Source organism: Neopelma chrysocephalum, unplaced genomic scaffold (genome assembly GCF_003984885.1).
Source record: "Neopelma chrysocephalum unplaced genomic scaffold, ASM398488v2 Primary Assembly neopelma1_24, whole genome shotgun sequence".
Classification (NCBI taxonomy): Eukaryota; Metazoa; Chordata; class Aves; order Passeriformes; family Pipridae; genus Neopelma; species Neopelma chrysocephalum.
In genome coordinates, this window is record NW_020897693.1 from 9,186,623 (window position 1) to 9,202,246 (window position 15,624).

A 15,624-nucleotide genomic window follows, 5' to 3' on the forward strand; every position below is an offset into this window, starting at 1 on the left:
TGAGACTTTCTCTGTCACGAGCAACATGGAAAAGCACCGTGTTCACAAGACACAAAGGAAGGGGATTATTCCAGATAATAATTAAAAAACAAGTCTCCTTGACCCAAGCACACTATCATTTTTTATGTGATGACTTCCCACTGAAATCAAAGATCACATTGGCTTAACCCTTTCCAGCTTCTCACTGATCGTTTTCACATCTTTGCTCTCCAGCAAGATTTCTTGCTGCTGCATTAAACAAGCCAGGCCTTCTCAATGGATAATCAGTTCTGCTTTTGTTGATGACTTTACTAATATCAAGTTAACAGCTCAAGTGCCCTCAAAAAGAGGCCAGTCAAGGAACAGTAAACTGTCCTATTTGCTGACAAGGTCACCTATACTGTAATGCTCTTATGCTCTCCAGCAAAGGCCATCAATGAAAAATGTCAGCTACTGACAATAAAATGTGCAAATGTGCTATGCTAAACATGGTGAAAGAGCAGACAGGCCAAATTGCACAAACATTTCAGCAGAAGAAGTTTCTAGGAGGAGGGCTGCCCAGAAGAAAAAAACCCACACCCTGTGTGTGACTGTACATGAGTGAGCCCCAGAGGCGGCTGCTTTCTATCCTTTTTAAACACAAAGTTGAAGACTGAAACATCTCATAGGAAAGGACTTGGCTAAGAACCTAGTTGTTCGACAACCACCATGCAACAATATGTCAATACAGCAAAACTAACAATGTGTCACGTATAGTAAGAGTCATGAAAGCAATTACTTGCCTTCAGGTAGCAAACATGAAAAGGTGAAATTCCTGTATATGCTTGGAAAATGGAGTGAGTGGGTATATGTGTATACATATGTGTCTATGTGTCTGTGCGTGTATACACATATATATTAAAAATTGATATAGGTCAGACAGCTGATGTCAGCTTATACATAAAAGAAATTTAGACCATAAACTATGTCAGTTTACTCTCTTCTGCTGTAGAATAAAACAAAAACATCGGTTTCTCAAATGGTATCCTGACATATATTTGAGCAGAATTCTTAAAAAATCTGTGAATGGGAAAAGAGGAAGTATTTCCAAGGAAAGAATAAGTTACAACTGAACACAATGGCATGTTCTGTTTTCTCTATTTGTATCCTCTGCAGAAACTACTCACTGATGGTTTTCTTTGTATCTCATTGCAGTTTGTTCATCACAGTAAGTAGGTGAAATGCAGAACCCCAGTCTCAGCCAGATTAAATCTAGATTGGCACCATGAAAATCTCGGGCACTCATTCTACGGAGAAACTCCCCACTTAAGTTTTTCTTCTCTGCCCATCACAGTGCAACAGTAAAACTAGAAGCTCACTCTTGGCATTCTCTTGTACTTGATTAAACCTAAATTTTCACCATCATGATCTGGGGCACTCATAAAGGTTTATGCAAAGTAATTTTAGGGGAAGAACCGTCTGCTCCACTTTTGAAAGGTTACTTTATGTGCCTTTCCCCTAACTGAAGTAGCTGACTGCACCACAGATGTGTTGTGCAGATGGGGAGTAAATTAGTTAAAAATCTTCCTTGCATGAATCATCAGAAAAAGCTTCTTCCAAACCATAAATTACAAGAGGATCCTACAGATTATCTTGGACAAATGTGGAAGGCATTCAGGTGCCCAGAAATGCAGTTAAACAGCAACTTACAGTTAAAGGAGGTGTTCCCACCAACTCTTAATTGTGGTGGGAAAGTCCCCTCTGACACTCACCTGAATTCCAGGATACTTGATTAAAAGTTCCAATCTGCTATTTCCTTTTTGCAATCAGGTGTTTCCAACAGTCCTGAATTCTCCCTTCCCAACCCTATTATCTCCTATTTTTTTTTACAAAAACGATCACACACATGGAGGACAAAATATGGCAGGCCCCACCTCCCAATTCCCAGTTTCTTAGCAATATTTGAAAAAATTGTTGTTGTGTACTGTGTTTTCATCCAGCCTAGGAGCCTGAGGCAGGGGACATAAGAAAGAGTTAGTATGAAATCCTCTTGGAAATGCATTCAATATCCATATGACTGCTAATGAATAAGCTTTATTTCTGCTGCTAATTTACATGCAAAATAAGTAAGAAGAAAAGTAGGCCCTATAGCAAGTTTCAGTTTGTCCACACTGGAAATTGTATATAGGAGCAGTCAAAAGATTTTAAAGAAACCTCTGTTAATTTTAAATGTTGAGGTGAAAAGAGAGCTGTACATTTTCAAGACTTTTCCTCCCTTACCAGAAAGTGTTGCTATGGGATATGACACCCAGACTGAGGAGATCTTCCTTACATCGTTTTCAATTTAACAAATCTCCCACAACGTACCTTTATAAATGGGACATAGTTTCCAAGCTGGCTATAAGAACTCAGTACCCTGGCCTACTATGTGGTTCTACACACCAGTACAAAAATGCTAACAGGCAAAAATGATAGATTTGTCCCTCTCATCAAGATCACTTTGACTGAGCAATGCTATAATTCAGTTTGTAAAAAAACCAACCACATGCACTGTTCCTGTATCTCAGAGTCAGGTGGACAGAACTGGGACAGGGCCAAAAGGAAGTAATGAAACATTGCATTATGCTGAAATGCTGTAGTGAAAGAACAGAGAATTTAAATTTTTATCCCTCTCACAAGAAAATGAAAGTTTGAGGCCCTACCAGCAGCACATTAGTATGGCAGACTCTTATGTCTTATGTGTAGAAAGAGGAAAAAAATATGACATTACCTTATCTCCATGGCTATGAACTAAATTTATTCAGTGGGAAGTATCTGTTAGTGAATAACCTCCTAAGAGTCTTTAGAGCCATTAAATGTTATTGGAATTATTAAATTTATAATTATTCCAATAACTTAATACTAAATGCAACCATGTAGGAAACTATGAACATTTTGTATGACTCATTTTGCTCTGTGTTTTGCATTGCCGTATGCCTGCACACTAACTCAATGGAAGTCATCAAAACATTGTTGAAAATACAAGCAGAAGAATCAGTGCAGTTGCTCAGACAAAGAGCATTCCTTCAAACACAACTGCCACATTTAGAGACTCAAGGAGAGACTCTTTGGTCCCTTCCCTGGGAGCAAGTGACACAGTTGTTTTTCCAAGCCTGGAGGGAGAAATTAAAGAAAAACCATAAGGGAGCTAGACCCAAGGTTTAGGAGGGGGAAGATGCAGAGGGCACTATAAACATAAGGTGGACACTGAGACCATTGCAGGCTATTCCTCTCATTCTGCAGACTGACAATAATCTGGAGATGTCTGAGCTATGAAAGACAGAGGCAAAGGACTGAAACAAAATGTGCATGTGTGAGCTGTAGTTTGTAGCTGTGACAATTTTATACCTTATTCAAACTATTTGATACTTCAAAGCATCGAAGTTAAAAGATCCTTCATTTTAAGCATTTTTTTACTCATTTTAGCCAGCTACTGTCAAAGAGGAAGCTGTGCTAGGCCCAATTCATGTCAGACCAGTGTTCTCTTACTGGTGAAACTGAGGGGCTGGAATTCAGTTTCCAGCTGGTTTCAGAGAACTGCAGAATTTCTTGAGAGCAGTAAGAGGTGAAAGGCTGAAGCCTGACACTGCTGAGGTGTAGACGGAGAAAAACACAAGACAGAAAAGTGCAGCTGACCTGGTAACCGTACTACACATATAGCACATGCACAGAGCATCTCTACATAGCCCTTCTCTCAGATTAGTTTTCAAGTGCTTTAAACAGTGCATCTGCTTGTACACACCAGTACACAGCCACATTTAGGTCGGATTCGGCACTTGTTTCTTGTTCGATAACCATTTCACAGAATTTTTTCTTGCAATCAAAGGGGAGTTTGGTGCCTTGTTGCAGTCCCAGCAGAACTTGCTTTCATAACACAGTTTTACCAGGATGCTGAATACAGCCTCTTAGCTGGTCAAGCTGGAGCCATGCTTCCAAGAAGGGGAGCCAGCGGCATGCATGCAGCATGCAGTAATGCATCAGAATTGTGTCCCTGGGTGAAATGCCTTAGAAATTTTGCATTAGTTTCCATGTGTAGTTTTAAAACTCATTCCAAAAAATATCCAGCCATCCTCTTATTTGCTTCAAGCATAAAGTGGGTGGAATTTGATACTCCTCTTTCCTTGCTTACTCAAAAACAAAAAAAACCTAAACTGAATTTCAGGGTATGAGACCCCTGAAATTGACCTGAATTAATATGCAGTAAGCATGTTAAATTTCACCACTATTACTCTTGGGAGTCTAAAGGATACAAACTGTGCTTCCTTACTCCCTGATTTAGGGAATATGAATGGAATACCTTTGTTGTTTCACTGTCTTACAATCCCAAATGTGCAAATAATACCGTAACAGCTCTTATTGGAATACTTATGCTTAAGTCAGAAGGTCTGCTCATGGTAATGACTGCTTGTAAGATGAAGCCTTACAAAGAGCACAGAGAAAGGAGCGCAGGTGTTGGTAACACACGCTTTGTCCTTTCAGTGCATACAGAGGGTGATGCTGAACAGCACCACCCTCCTTAATTGGCCAGTTATACTAGAGTTCCATCTATAAATGGTTTAGAAAGAATTAATAAATAGTAAAGCACGCTACAAACATGAGAAGTAAATGTTACTGGTGCTAATTAGCTTTCTCAAGAAGCTTTCACTATAGTCTGTAATGATATTGCAATGGTTTTATTAAATCATTTATTAATATAATATTCTCCTTCTCCTAAGTATTTACAAATGGAACTTTAATTTGAAGTGTGATTGCATTCTTAGTTGTACCTATATTGTCTTTATTGAAAATAAAGAGCTTTGAAGATATAGCTGTCTCTATGGCCATCTGTTCACCTCTTAAGAAAACATTCTAAAAAGAGAGGGAATACCCAGCATTTTTTTAATAACGTGCATGGGATTCAGTTTCATTTAAAAAAAAAAGAAAAAAAAGAGAAGAAAAATGGATAAATTAGGATTAAAATTAACTGGAGGATACCAAACAGATACAAAAGTGCTAAATGGAGAAGGGGGTTTCATTCTCAGAAGGTGTCCTGGTACCTGCACAGTGTTTGAGGATAGTTTTCTGTGCCCACAGACATTGAAACAGAGGGACAAATAAGAGAACAAAAAAGAATCCTAAAAAGTAAATTATATGGAGTCTGAGTCCAACATGAAAGCTCACAAACACACACAAAAGCACCAAAAATGCTTCTTCCCACATCTCTCTCTCTCTCTCTCCCTGCTGTAAAGCCTCATTCGCTGAAGAGTATGAGCCTGTATTGTATTTGTAAATTGCAAATGAAAAGTTTCTCTACAAGATACAACAGGTCCCGCAACAGGAATAATCCAAAACTAGAGCTTACCCCAACGGATCAGCACTCGCCATCCTCGGAAAGGAAAAGTGAAGAGAGAGGGAGAGAGAGAAAGAAAGAGAGAGGGGTGTGGAGGCAGGTGGAGAGAAGAGTAGGAAAAGCAGAGTGAAATACTGTTCGGAGAACTGAACGGTCATAATTATTGCCACCGGTGCCTATGTCTTCAGAGACCAGGAACACTAGGGGGACAGTTTCATTTACTAGAAAGTAACTTTTGTCCCACTCACAATATTGCAGACCTTTGGCACTGGAGAATATGGAGAGGGACATACTAAGGCTGTAAAGAAAAATTCCCAGCCAAATCCCAATTAAAGTAGTCAGCAGAGCAATGGGGTTCATACTTCATGCTGCATTTCTTTTCTGCCTCTTACAAAAGGCACAGTTACATCACACTGTTATCAAGAAAATTGGGGGTTTTTGTCCCCAGTTTGCTCAGTGCAGTGTCCCTCTGTCCCCCAAGCTGGCCTGGTAAGAAGTACTTTTTTTGCCATGAATGAACTGTGAAACGTATTGGTTATTAAAGCATGCATTTCTGAGCCAGCCTGGGAGCCCAGGGTAAAGATTGTAGCTCAAGCTGTGAATCTGCTTTGATACTGCCTTATTAGTCATGATGGTCTTATAGTCAGGAATTCACATCAGCTAGAACATACCAGCTCAGCAACCCAGCACTTATCTCTGTGGATGCCATCTTGCGCTCCAGGATCTCATTTTTCATTTAAAATAAATTCAGTCTCTGGGTCTTATAGGTTGCAAAGGAAATCTTTCAAATGTGAATGGAGAATAAATCAATGCTGCGCTGAAAAGAGTCTGAAAAAGCAGTTCTAAAAGCAGACTGAATCTCTGGCATGTTGACTTGGAAGGCTAGTGACAATTGAAAACTTCAGTATTCTTAATTTTTAACTACTAACCAACACATTCAAAATGGAAAAGAACAGTCAGGTTATTAAGTTTTCAGGGGTGCAGATAAGCAGTCTCAGGAAAGCGTCACCACCTTTTCACATTAACAAAAATTAGATTAGAAATAAAAAAACAGTTTAGTGTTATTAAGCCGAATTATTTTCAAGTTGGATGCAATGCTTTTTTTCCTCTCTGTCATTTTCTCTCTCTCATTCTCTCCATTTTCAATAACAGGCTCCCAAGCTGCCAGAGCTACCTCTGGCTGGGTGAGAAAAATCCATTCTCCACAAGACAGTCTCCAACAGAAATGCCAAATTTAATATATGCCCAGTAGATTTCACAGTTTACTGCTCAGTGCAACTAGCCATGCCTCCAGTTACATCAACATTGCAAGTGCTTGGCTGGGCAACCAAGGCAGTTTTGAGAACAGTTAAAATGAAAACTTAGTTAGAATAGGACAAAAAAGCTGTAGTGCTATGCATTGATAGAGAAGTGGAAAGAAGCATTACAGTAAGTTCTTTTTCATGTGTCTGAGTGACACTCCATTTATATTTCAGTCTGGAGTGCAAATTTGGGTAAGATATAATTCATATATATACAAATATGCACATATTTAGGGACAAGTGCTGTCCTCAATTGTACCTGTACAAATCTATCTACAGTGATGTAACTGAGAAGAGCAAATTGACACCCATTGTATACTGGAACCTGTGTGTATATTTATACAGAAAATACACCCATATTCACACATGCAGAATAGTAAAATGTAAATAGAATGGGTGCAGGAAGGTTCAATAATGTTTCTTTCAAGTCATTTTCCCAACTGGGAAAGCACTGAAGAAGTTAACAAAGAGAATGGAAAGCAAATTGACAATAGGGTAAAGAAAAAGGGAAATGAGGTTTAAAAGAAATGAACAATCCCAGGACACAATAGACCCAGAAGCGCAGACATGTGCATTCCCTATAATATTGAAGCAAGTGAACTACGGAGCTGCAGCAACCCAGATACAGAAGAAGAGAAGCACTGAAAGAGGGGGTGAAAGAAAGTCAGAAAGAAAAAGAAAAAGAAAGGGACAGTGGCCTCAGCTACTAAGACAACCATGTGCATCTAGAGGGAAGGGACCCTTAAAGATGCAGTATTCCTTTAAAAAAGATATCATAAAATTGGATAATTAAGCACTGGACAAAAATTTAACGGCCACCCTGATTATCTGACCCCATTTTGCTGGGGTTCACTTCGCTGCCCATCCCTTCTTTTCACGTGGTTGTGCGCAGATCTAGAATCCAGGTTCTTCCCACCACTGAGGTCCTTCATTCTAACTCTTAGAAGTGGGAGGGAGGTAAGACCACAGTGAATATGATCCTCAAAAAACCAGCCTGGTCCTTGAATGAGCAGGATCTTGGGTGATCCTCGTGCAGTGCTCTAACCTTCTCCTCCTGTTGTCTGAAAAATACCACCTTTGAGAGGGAGCACAAAATGTCCGTGTGGATTTAACAAATTCCCCCTGAAATTATTGAAGGGTCATTTCCTCTTCTCCTAACACAGCTGTAGCAACTGCCAGAGATGGACAGAGGGACAAGGAATGGTGGTAGGAACATCTGCTGAAAGACCCCTCTCTTGTAACAGATAAAATTTCTGCATTTCTCTTACTGGACCTGACTTCCAATTACTGTGAAAAAGCTCCTATTTGGACTAACTTTTAAGGCAAGAAGTTCCACATGTTCAAGAACAGAACTTACATATAGGGGGAATCAGAAAAAGGAACAGGAATTTCCATGTCTATGCTAACAGTCCAGGAAAGCCCAGGCACTAAAGGCTGTATAACCACTACTTCTTCATGACTGTGGAACTAAGAGGTTGCTAATAGTTCAGGTCTAATGCTTGTTAGTATTTTGGCGTCTTAAAGAGGGTGCTTTACACACCACATGAGGCACAGTCTCTCCTGCAGATCCATGATGTTCTACACCGTGGCAGGTTCGGGAGTTGAAACACTGCCTATAAAAGACTGTCTCAGCCTGCAAAAGGCCAAAACAGGGGCTGTCCCTCATACATACTGCAAGTCTCCTGGGGCTTAAAGGCCACACTTATCTTTAAGTAGAAAGATTTCTATGAAAAAGGGAAACGGAAAGAAGAATGGTTTGCCAAGGTCATAGGTTCCTTTAAGGAAGCCATTGCTTCTCCCTTTTTTAATCATATGCCACACTCCTAACCTTTGGGTAAGCCAAGTATTTGTCCAAAATGTATAAGGATTACATTTTGATGTGGAGTTATCCATTGGAATGCCAGCTTTCAACACAGAGAAAAATTCTCTTTGTCAGAGACCAAAATTTTAGAAATAATATGTCCATTAAAAACCTTCCCAAAAGTCTAAGCTTTCTTTGGTGTTCATGGACCCACGTAAGTCTGCTTAAACTCCCTAAATCTGGTGGCCTGTCCGTCTTCCTTTGTGCCTCTATTCAGAGTCGGGAGCAACCCTTTTTCTTATTCTTCACCATCTGTCACTTGAACTGTTAGATTAGAATCATCCTCCAAAAAGTCTTCTCTTCAATCATATTTTCCTCTTGTGTCCTCTGGGTGGTCTTAAGGACTTTGTCTCCTACCTATAGGTATTTAATATTTTGCTCTGTCAGACTGAATTTCCAGTTTCCTACCATTGCTGTCACTGACTCAGTTGTGCTGCTGTTTCTAATGCTGGCAGTGGAGCACTCTGGGCTTTCCTAGTGTTTTATATTCCAATCCTTCCCAAGGAAGTCTTAGCAAATACATCATCTACCCTGGGTATCCTCACTCACAGCAGAACTGAACCAGAAATAGCAGTAGGATGAAATTTTTGTGGGGAAATCATTGATACAGTCCCAGGCTGCACTGGGGATAGCCTCAAAGGAATGGTACTACACAAAAACATATGTGGTGTGGGGCTGTAAAAAAACACCCTTTTTGCTTCTCTCTAAAGAGAGAATAGAACAGCTCTGTCCCCACACGGAGAAGGTAAGTACTGCATCTTTAAGGTCTCAGCAGTGAGGTAGAGGAGAGGAACATATTGTCAGTGTTTATACCTTTCTTCTTTGTTGAATTTGGGATTGGCTTCAGAGATATCCAGGCTTTTACTGAACATTGTTTTACTATGGCAGGAACAAAGCGAGAAAACAGAGTTACTACTGTGGACATTTTTATAAAAGAGAGTCACCTGAAGCAATGCTGGACACCCAGCCCCCCAACCCATCCTCCCCCTTTTAAGCAATGCTCTGAAAAATTTTTCCTTTTACTTTACAGCTACGGCTCACACCTACACAGTGCTGAAGTTCATTATCTTCCCCTGACTTCTGAGGTCTGAGATGACTTTCCCAATGCATACTTGTAAACCTTGCTCTCCTTTATCCAATTTAAAACCCAGGTACCATCTACTTTGTCACACTGTCCAGGGAAAACAGAACATGCCTGAAGGCATAAATTGTAAAGCATTCATTACTCAAAACTTTTCTAGAAGACCTCAAACTAAGCACAATCTGGGAAAAGGTTAAAATCAGGCCATAGAGCCTCTTAGAGGAATGGTAATCCATTTTGTATTCTAATTTGTAGGGTCCATTACCACTTAACTCCCAACTCTCTTCCCTTTACTCAGTGTATAGAGAAATGCCCTTCTTTTTCATACTGGGTCTGAATCCCTGCAGTTTAGAAGCAAAATTCCCTATGCTTTACTAAAAGGGCAGCTCTCTGTAATATGTTTCCCTGGTAATATGCTTCACTGTTTCACAGGACACTGCTTCCTAATGTTAGCTGATCTTTCATGCAAGCTCTCCACTTCAGTAACTAGAAGAAAATGAATAGTTAATGAAGCCCATTTTAGAATGGTTTTTGGACTCTCACAGCAAAGATGCTGAAAATTTCTGGCATATCCCCAACAAATTATAGCTCCCATGGAATTCATCTTAGTCTGTGTGATTTTAGCACAAGGGACAAAGTAGCTGGTGTTAAACTAATCTCAGAAACCACCTCTTTTCTTTTGACATTTCAATGAAATACCAGATAGTCTGAGAGGTGGGGACACCAGAACAGCAGAAGCAATTAAGATATAATTACGAAGCCATTTAGTTGACAACTAGCAGGGAAATCCAAGAACTAACAAAACTTAGTCACCAGTTTTAGAGTGGCTAGAGCTTGTGCATATTAACTTTGTCTTATAGATAGACCCAATGGAAAACACTTGGAGAGGTCGGCACAAGCATTTCAGGGAGCCCATAAGCTCAACAAGTACCCTTTGTACTGAGTTCCCCTTGTCCATTATTCAAAACTAAGTCACTGAAGGACTATGTTTTTCACTTAATATTTTCTCAGCCTGTAGAGTTGAAGGCTGCCAAGTTTCAAATTTCAGTGGAAAGATATGCCCTAAACAAGCCAAAACCAGACCCTTGTAGGGCCCCCACATGGTTACCAAAAGCACAGTTCATCACACAGGCATGTAAATCAGAGGTTATAACAGAAATCCTCTCTATGCAAGCAAACATCTGTTTACTACTGGGAAAGAGCACAGTAGGAATAAATCACAAGACACTTGGGTGTGTTTTGCCCCCTGGTTAGAGGTGTATCTTTGCCAGCTCAAGAAAGAAGCGATGGCTCTTTGTCTCTGGATGTTTACACAAATCACCTGTGTTTAAACAGGAGACCTGTTTCCATGGTCCACCTTCCTAGTACTGTAGGATAAAAGCACTGAATAGTCATCTCGAGACCAAATCATCTTAAAAAAGCATCCACCTCTGGGATCTAAACCCTGTTGCTGTAAAATCCACTGTCAGTGGGTCACTTCATGAAATATAATATGAGACTAGCCATTAAAAATCCCCTTTCTTGGTGGAAGGCACTTGTCATTTTATTACTGACTGTTCTGACAGATGGTGCCCCATCAGCAATGCATCGTCCTGAGACAATCCCCATGCAGTGGTGTTCGTTAATGAAGCCAGTTCATGTTATAAAAGACTGTGCTGCCAGCAACACAAAATGTGCTGTTGTCATCCGCACATGTGGATGGTATAAATTATGGAAGCTCACACGTGGAGTAAAATAACATCTTCCCTTTAACCCCTTCAAAAACAAGCACTACCATGCCCATCATCATCCGTCATGGTGTTATTACATCCCTTTTTCCACCCTTAATCACACCTTTTTGTCCATTCCTGAGTTGTGGTATGCATTGGCCCGTATCTCTTTTGTGCCTGGCAGGTTTTGCTTCCTCCTTAAGCCACAGCCCTTCTTTATTGATATGTAGCCTGGATATGTCTCTGCTCTGAACTCAACTCAGATCTTTTGACTTCAATTGTTTCCTCATGTGAAGAATTGAGAGAGTCATATAAAAGCAAAAGAAATACTTTGGACAGCAAAACACAGCTTTGCCTCTTCAGGCTTTTGAATCCAAAGTCAAAGCTGAGAGCTGAAAGAAAAGGTTTCAGCTCTCACAAAACTTTGTGATAAATCTAACACCTCCTGTTTGTTCCATCCTGTTGGACACCTCCTGTAAACAGATGCAGAATACTGCAACTCACAGGCAGCCTCTGTCTTGCTCTGGGAGCTTCCCGACCCATGCATCTACCAGGTACCAGATTAAACACGGCAGGCTGAACAAGGAGTCAGTGTTGTGTTCATGCTTACTACTTTGAGGCCTATGAGGAACACAGAGTACACCCTGTCCTGAACACTTCCTTACCTCAGACCTCATACCAAAGGAAATCACATATTCAAGACAGCTGTCCAACCTACACTACAACAAAAAATCTTTAAGGCAGTGTATCTCAAGGCCACATATTCAGTCTGAAATAAGTCCTAGCAGATTCCGGAAATCACCACTTTTTTGTCACTGTAGATAGAACTGTAACATTTGCCAGCAAAACTTTTCAGCAATTCTAGGGGCCTCTGCAGTATCTATGAAATTACTTCATGTTCTTCACCCAGTTCTCGGTCAGCAAAGGGAGCTTCTGGTCACAACACGCTCTTTTTGAGCAGATCTTAAGGGATGAATGAAAAAAAAAGGCATATCAAAGCTGAAACAGAAGTTACAGCATCATCATCATCATACATATATGTAAAGTGTTCCTTTATATTGATTGATTCATGCAAGTGTGAAAACAAATGCATGTACTTCCCTTAGGCTAGTCATAGGGACTGGGGAAGCAAGGTCCATGGTTCACGTAAGTGAATTTCTACAGTTCACTTACTCTCTCAGAACTTGCTTTAAGGAGACACCATTTCCCTCTGCTGTTTCCCTGTAAGACTGACAGTTTCTTTGATAGAAAAGAGGTAAAATTATATATATTCCATCACTTTACAGGCATGTGGTAATTTATGTGGGTCAGATGCACACTGGCTCTGACAGCACATTTTAGAGGCATTTGCAGATGTCTGGACAAGGTTTTTCAGATTCAAGCTGTTCTGATGACATGGAGGGTGGGGTTCATCTCTTTTAACTTCAGGTGCCCAAAAGCTAGGAACCTAATCCAAGATAGTTACCTAGATTCCTGTTGTAGGCTATGGAGACAGAGAAGAACAAGCAGCGAATAATTTATCCTGTTTGACAGGACATATGTATTTGAGACCTTCCAAAGCCCTCATCTGTCCCCACTGCCGTCAGCCTGTATCGCAATCTTAGACTGAACACAATTAAAAAGAGGTGAGATGAATCTTGCCCAGAGGACATGGTGGTTTCCTGAGGAAGAGCGGCAAGCGAACAGAACCCTCGGGCCCCCGGCAGGACTCCTGGTCCTGTGTGCACAAGCGCAGCTGGCTGCCAGACCATGTTGCAAATGTGCTTGGAAGTTGTAATGAGTGCTGGTGCGAACAGGAAAGCTCCACAGCTTCTTTGTACGTATAACATAAAGGGGGGTAGCAAACCCAGACAGGTAGGACTCCTGGGTAAAGCAGAGACCCACCTCTGTCCATGTTGTGCCATTTCAATAGCTCTGCGAGCAGGGACTGGGGAGCCGCCATCTGTCACACTGAGAACCTCCATCGACTTCCTTTCTGGCCGCCGCTTCCCATGCCTGTTCAGCATTGGGGAGTCCACACGCTTCCTGGGGGGATCTTTATGAAAAGAAAATGCTGTCAGCTGAATTTAGCTGTGACTTACCTCACACAGGTTGGTTAAATCTCCTCTCAACAATTTCACTCTTGCACCTCCTCCATAGTGACAGATATCTTTATAAAGGGAGATGAACATTTGCAGGCTCTCTCTTCTTCCTAACTTGCAAGCATTAAGACAGAAGTTGCACTCTATCTACAGAGAGAAGGAGCGCTGCCCCTGCCCTGAATGTACGAACACTGTAACATAAAGGTACAACTATACTGTAGCTTGCAGAAATTAGCTTACAAAGCTGATAACAGTAATAACAAGATGATACAAGACAACAGCATGGACTACAGCACAGGCTGTTAGCCAGAGCATAAGCCATCTACGGATCTTGTGTATGCACTCAGGTTGCTAGACCTTGCCTTCAATGTTCCTGCTAGCTAGATTAAATGTGACACAAGGACATGGGTACATTCTGAACTCAGAATTGTATTCTGCTCTGGAAACATACCCTTTTTTTGCATCTTTAGGATTAGATTTCAGGTTTTTCCCAGTGATTTATATTTTTCCTTCTTCAGCATTGCAAATTAAACATCCTTGTCTACCTGAGATGAATCTTCAATAAGAACCACTAAAATTTCTCTCAGAGCTCATCATACAGCTTTTACTACTATAGTAACCAAAATGCTTTACACCTTTTATTGTGTAACAATTCTATGAGGTATCAAAGTGCTAGTTTAGCTTTGTGGAGTGAAAACTGAAGTATAAGAATGAGAGATTTAAAGGCATCATTCCTAAAGATTTTGACAAACATTTACTGAGGTTCTGAGGAGCACTTAAATTGTTCTGAAAAGAGTCTTTAGATATCAAAATGCATTGCAGAAGGTGACTTGCCAAACAATACACACCTCCATGGTGAAGCAGGGAACCAAATGCAGACCTGCTGAGATGTTTTATTACTAACACCTCTCATGGCATCAAAAGTGTAAGAAGGAGTAAGGCAGAAAAAAATACAGAAGGATTTTCTTTCTTTTGGTTGGGCTATTTCAGTTCCCTGCCTCTGCTTATAGACACATTTTTAATTTTAGTGGAGAGTGACCACTTGTAAAAGAAGGCATCCTTCATTCTTGCTGTTAGAAAGAAGCTCACAATGCCCAGCCCTTAAGGCTGCTTCTTCTGCCAGGATTCCTTTGCAAAACCAGAAATACCATATTTGACACTTCTACCTCTACTGCCTAGTCCTTATTATCCTGCTTTCCTCACACCTCACCCACCTGCTTGTTTCTTCTTTCTTTCTCTCACGTCATGTTTTTTAGAACAAGATCTCTTTAAGGTAGAGCTTATTCTTGAAACAATGAGCATAAGCAAAGATGGCTCAAATGCAAATGGGTCAGTGATAACAACTGACCCCATTAGTTAGTGATAAAAACTGTATAAACCAAATATTCTTTGTATTAGCAGTAACTATGTTCCTGTTAAAAAATAATTAGGAAAAAAGCACAGTTGTATATCACTCAATTTCAAACTAGGCCCAGTAATAAAGAGATAGCAGAAAATGGTAGGGGCAATGAATTCTAGATAGGAAAAATAAAGAGGGCATAAAGTTGACAGAAAAGCAAAGGGAAATAAACCAAATAAAGCATGTGTGACTTCAGCTGCATACGTGTAAGTGGTCAAAAGAAAGCTGGGGCAAGGTTTACATATTTCAAACTTTTGCTTCTTCAAGTAAGTTGAAAGCATAAGAAAAGTATAAGAAAGAATTCATGCCACAGAACACTGCTGGTATCATAAGTGTGATTAGAGCTGAGTAACATACATGTGGAGAGTATATATAACACAAAATTGATATAAGTTTTGCAGAGGGATATCAGATATTAGAAAGGAAGGTAAAAGAGTGCAGTTTAAAAGGAAGGAGGAAGAAGTAAGATGACAAAAGCATCCAGTGTCAAAAGAATGGAGATGGATAAGTTCAAACTTCGTCGATGTTAGTTAACAATAGAGGCTAAACAAGAGAGATGGAAAAAGGCATGAAAAACATATTATGAACATGTATTTTAAAAGGCAATTTGATCCAAGCATGTTCAAAACAGAAGACTTTAGCAAATAGAAATTCAGCCAAGTGACACTTACAAAAATGACAGGCCAAACAGAAGGCGGACTTTAAAAGACAGTGAAGAGGAGTTAGCTAAAGACTTTAATGATGGTGTTTTGTATAGCCATCAGAGAGAGAAAGCTCAAGAGAAGGACATTAGCCAGGGGGACCATGAGGGAATCAACAGAACAATTAAGGAGGAGAAGGATATCACTAACAAGCTAAACGTTTCT

The 15,624-nt window shown here is 40.3% G+C and overlaps 1 protein-coding gene across 11 annotated transcripts in view; it reads right to left on the minus strand.

The window, feature by feature from the left end:
* The window catches only part of BRSK2 (BR serine/threonine kinase 2), a 315,925-nt gene that overhangs the window by 35,192 nt on the left and 265,109 nt on the right, over window positions 1-15,624 (minus strand). For 6 of the 11 annotated variants that reach the window (XM_027702657.1, XM_027702631.1, XM_027702641.1 and 3 more), the window contains exons 12-14: window positions 13,163-13,313; window positions 9,302-9,367; window positions 5,339-5,362 (exon numbers count right to left, since the gene is read on the minus strand). In XM_027702657.1, the coding sequence (XP_027558458.1) occupies window positions 5,339-5,362; window positions 9,302-9,367; window positions 13,163-13,313 (241 nt within the window). The remainder of the gene's footprint in view (window positions 1-5,338; window positions 5,363-9,301; window positions 9,368-13,162; window positions 13,314-15,624) is intronic. The other 5 variants (XM_027702611.1, XM_027702667.1, XM_027702650.1 and 2 more) reach the window with 2 other exon arrangements.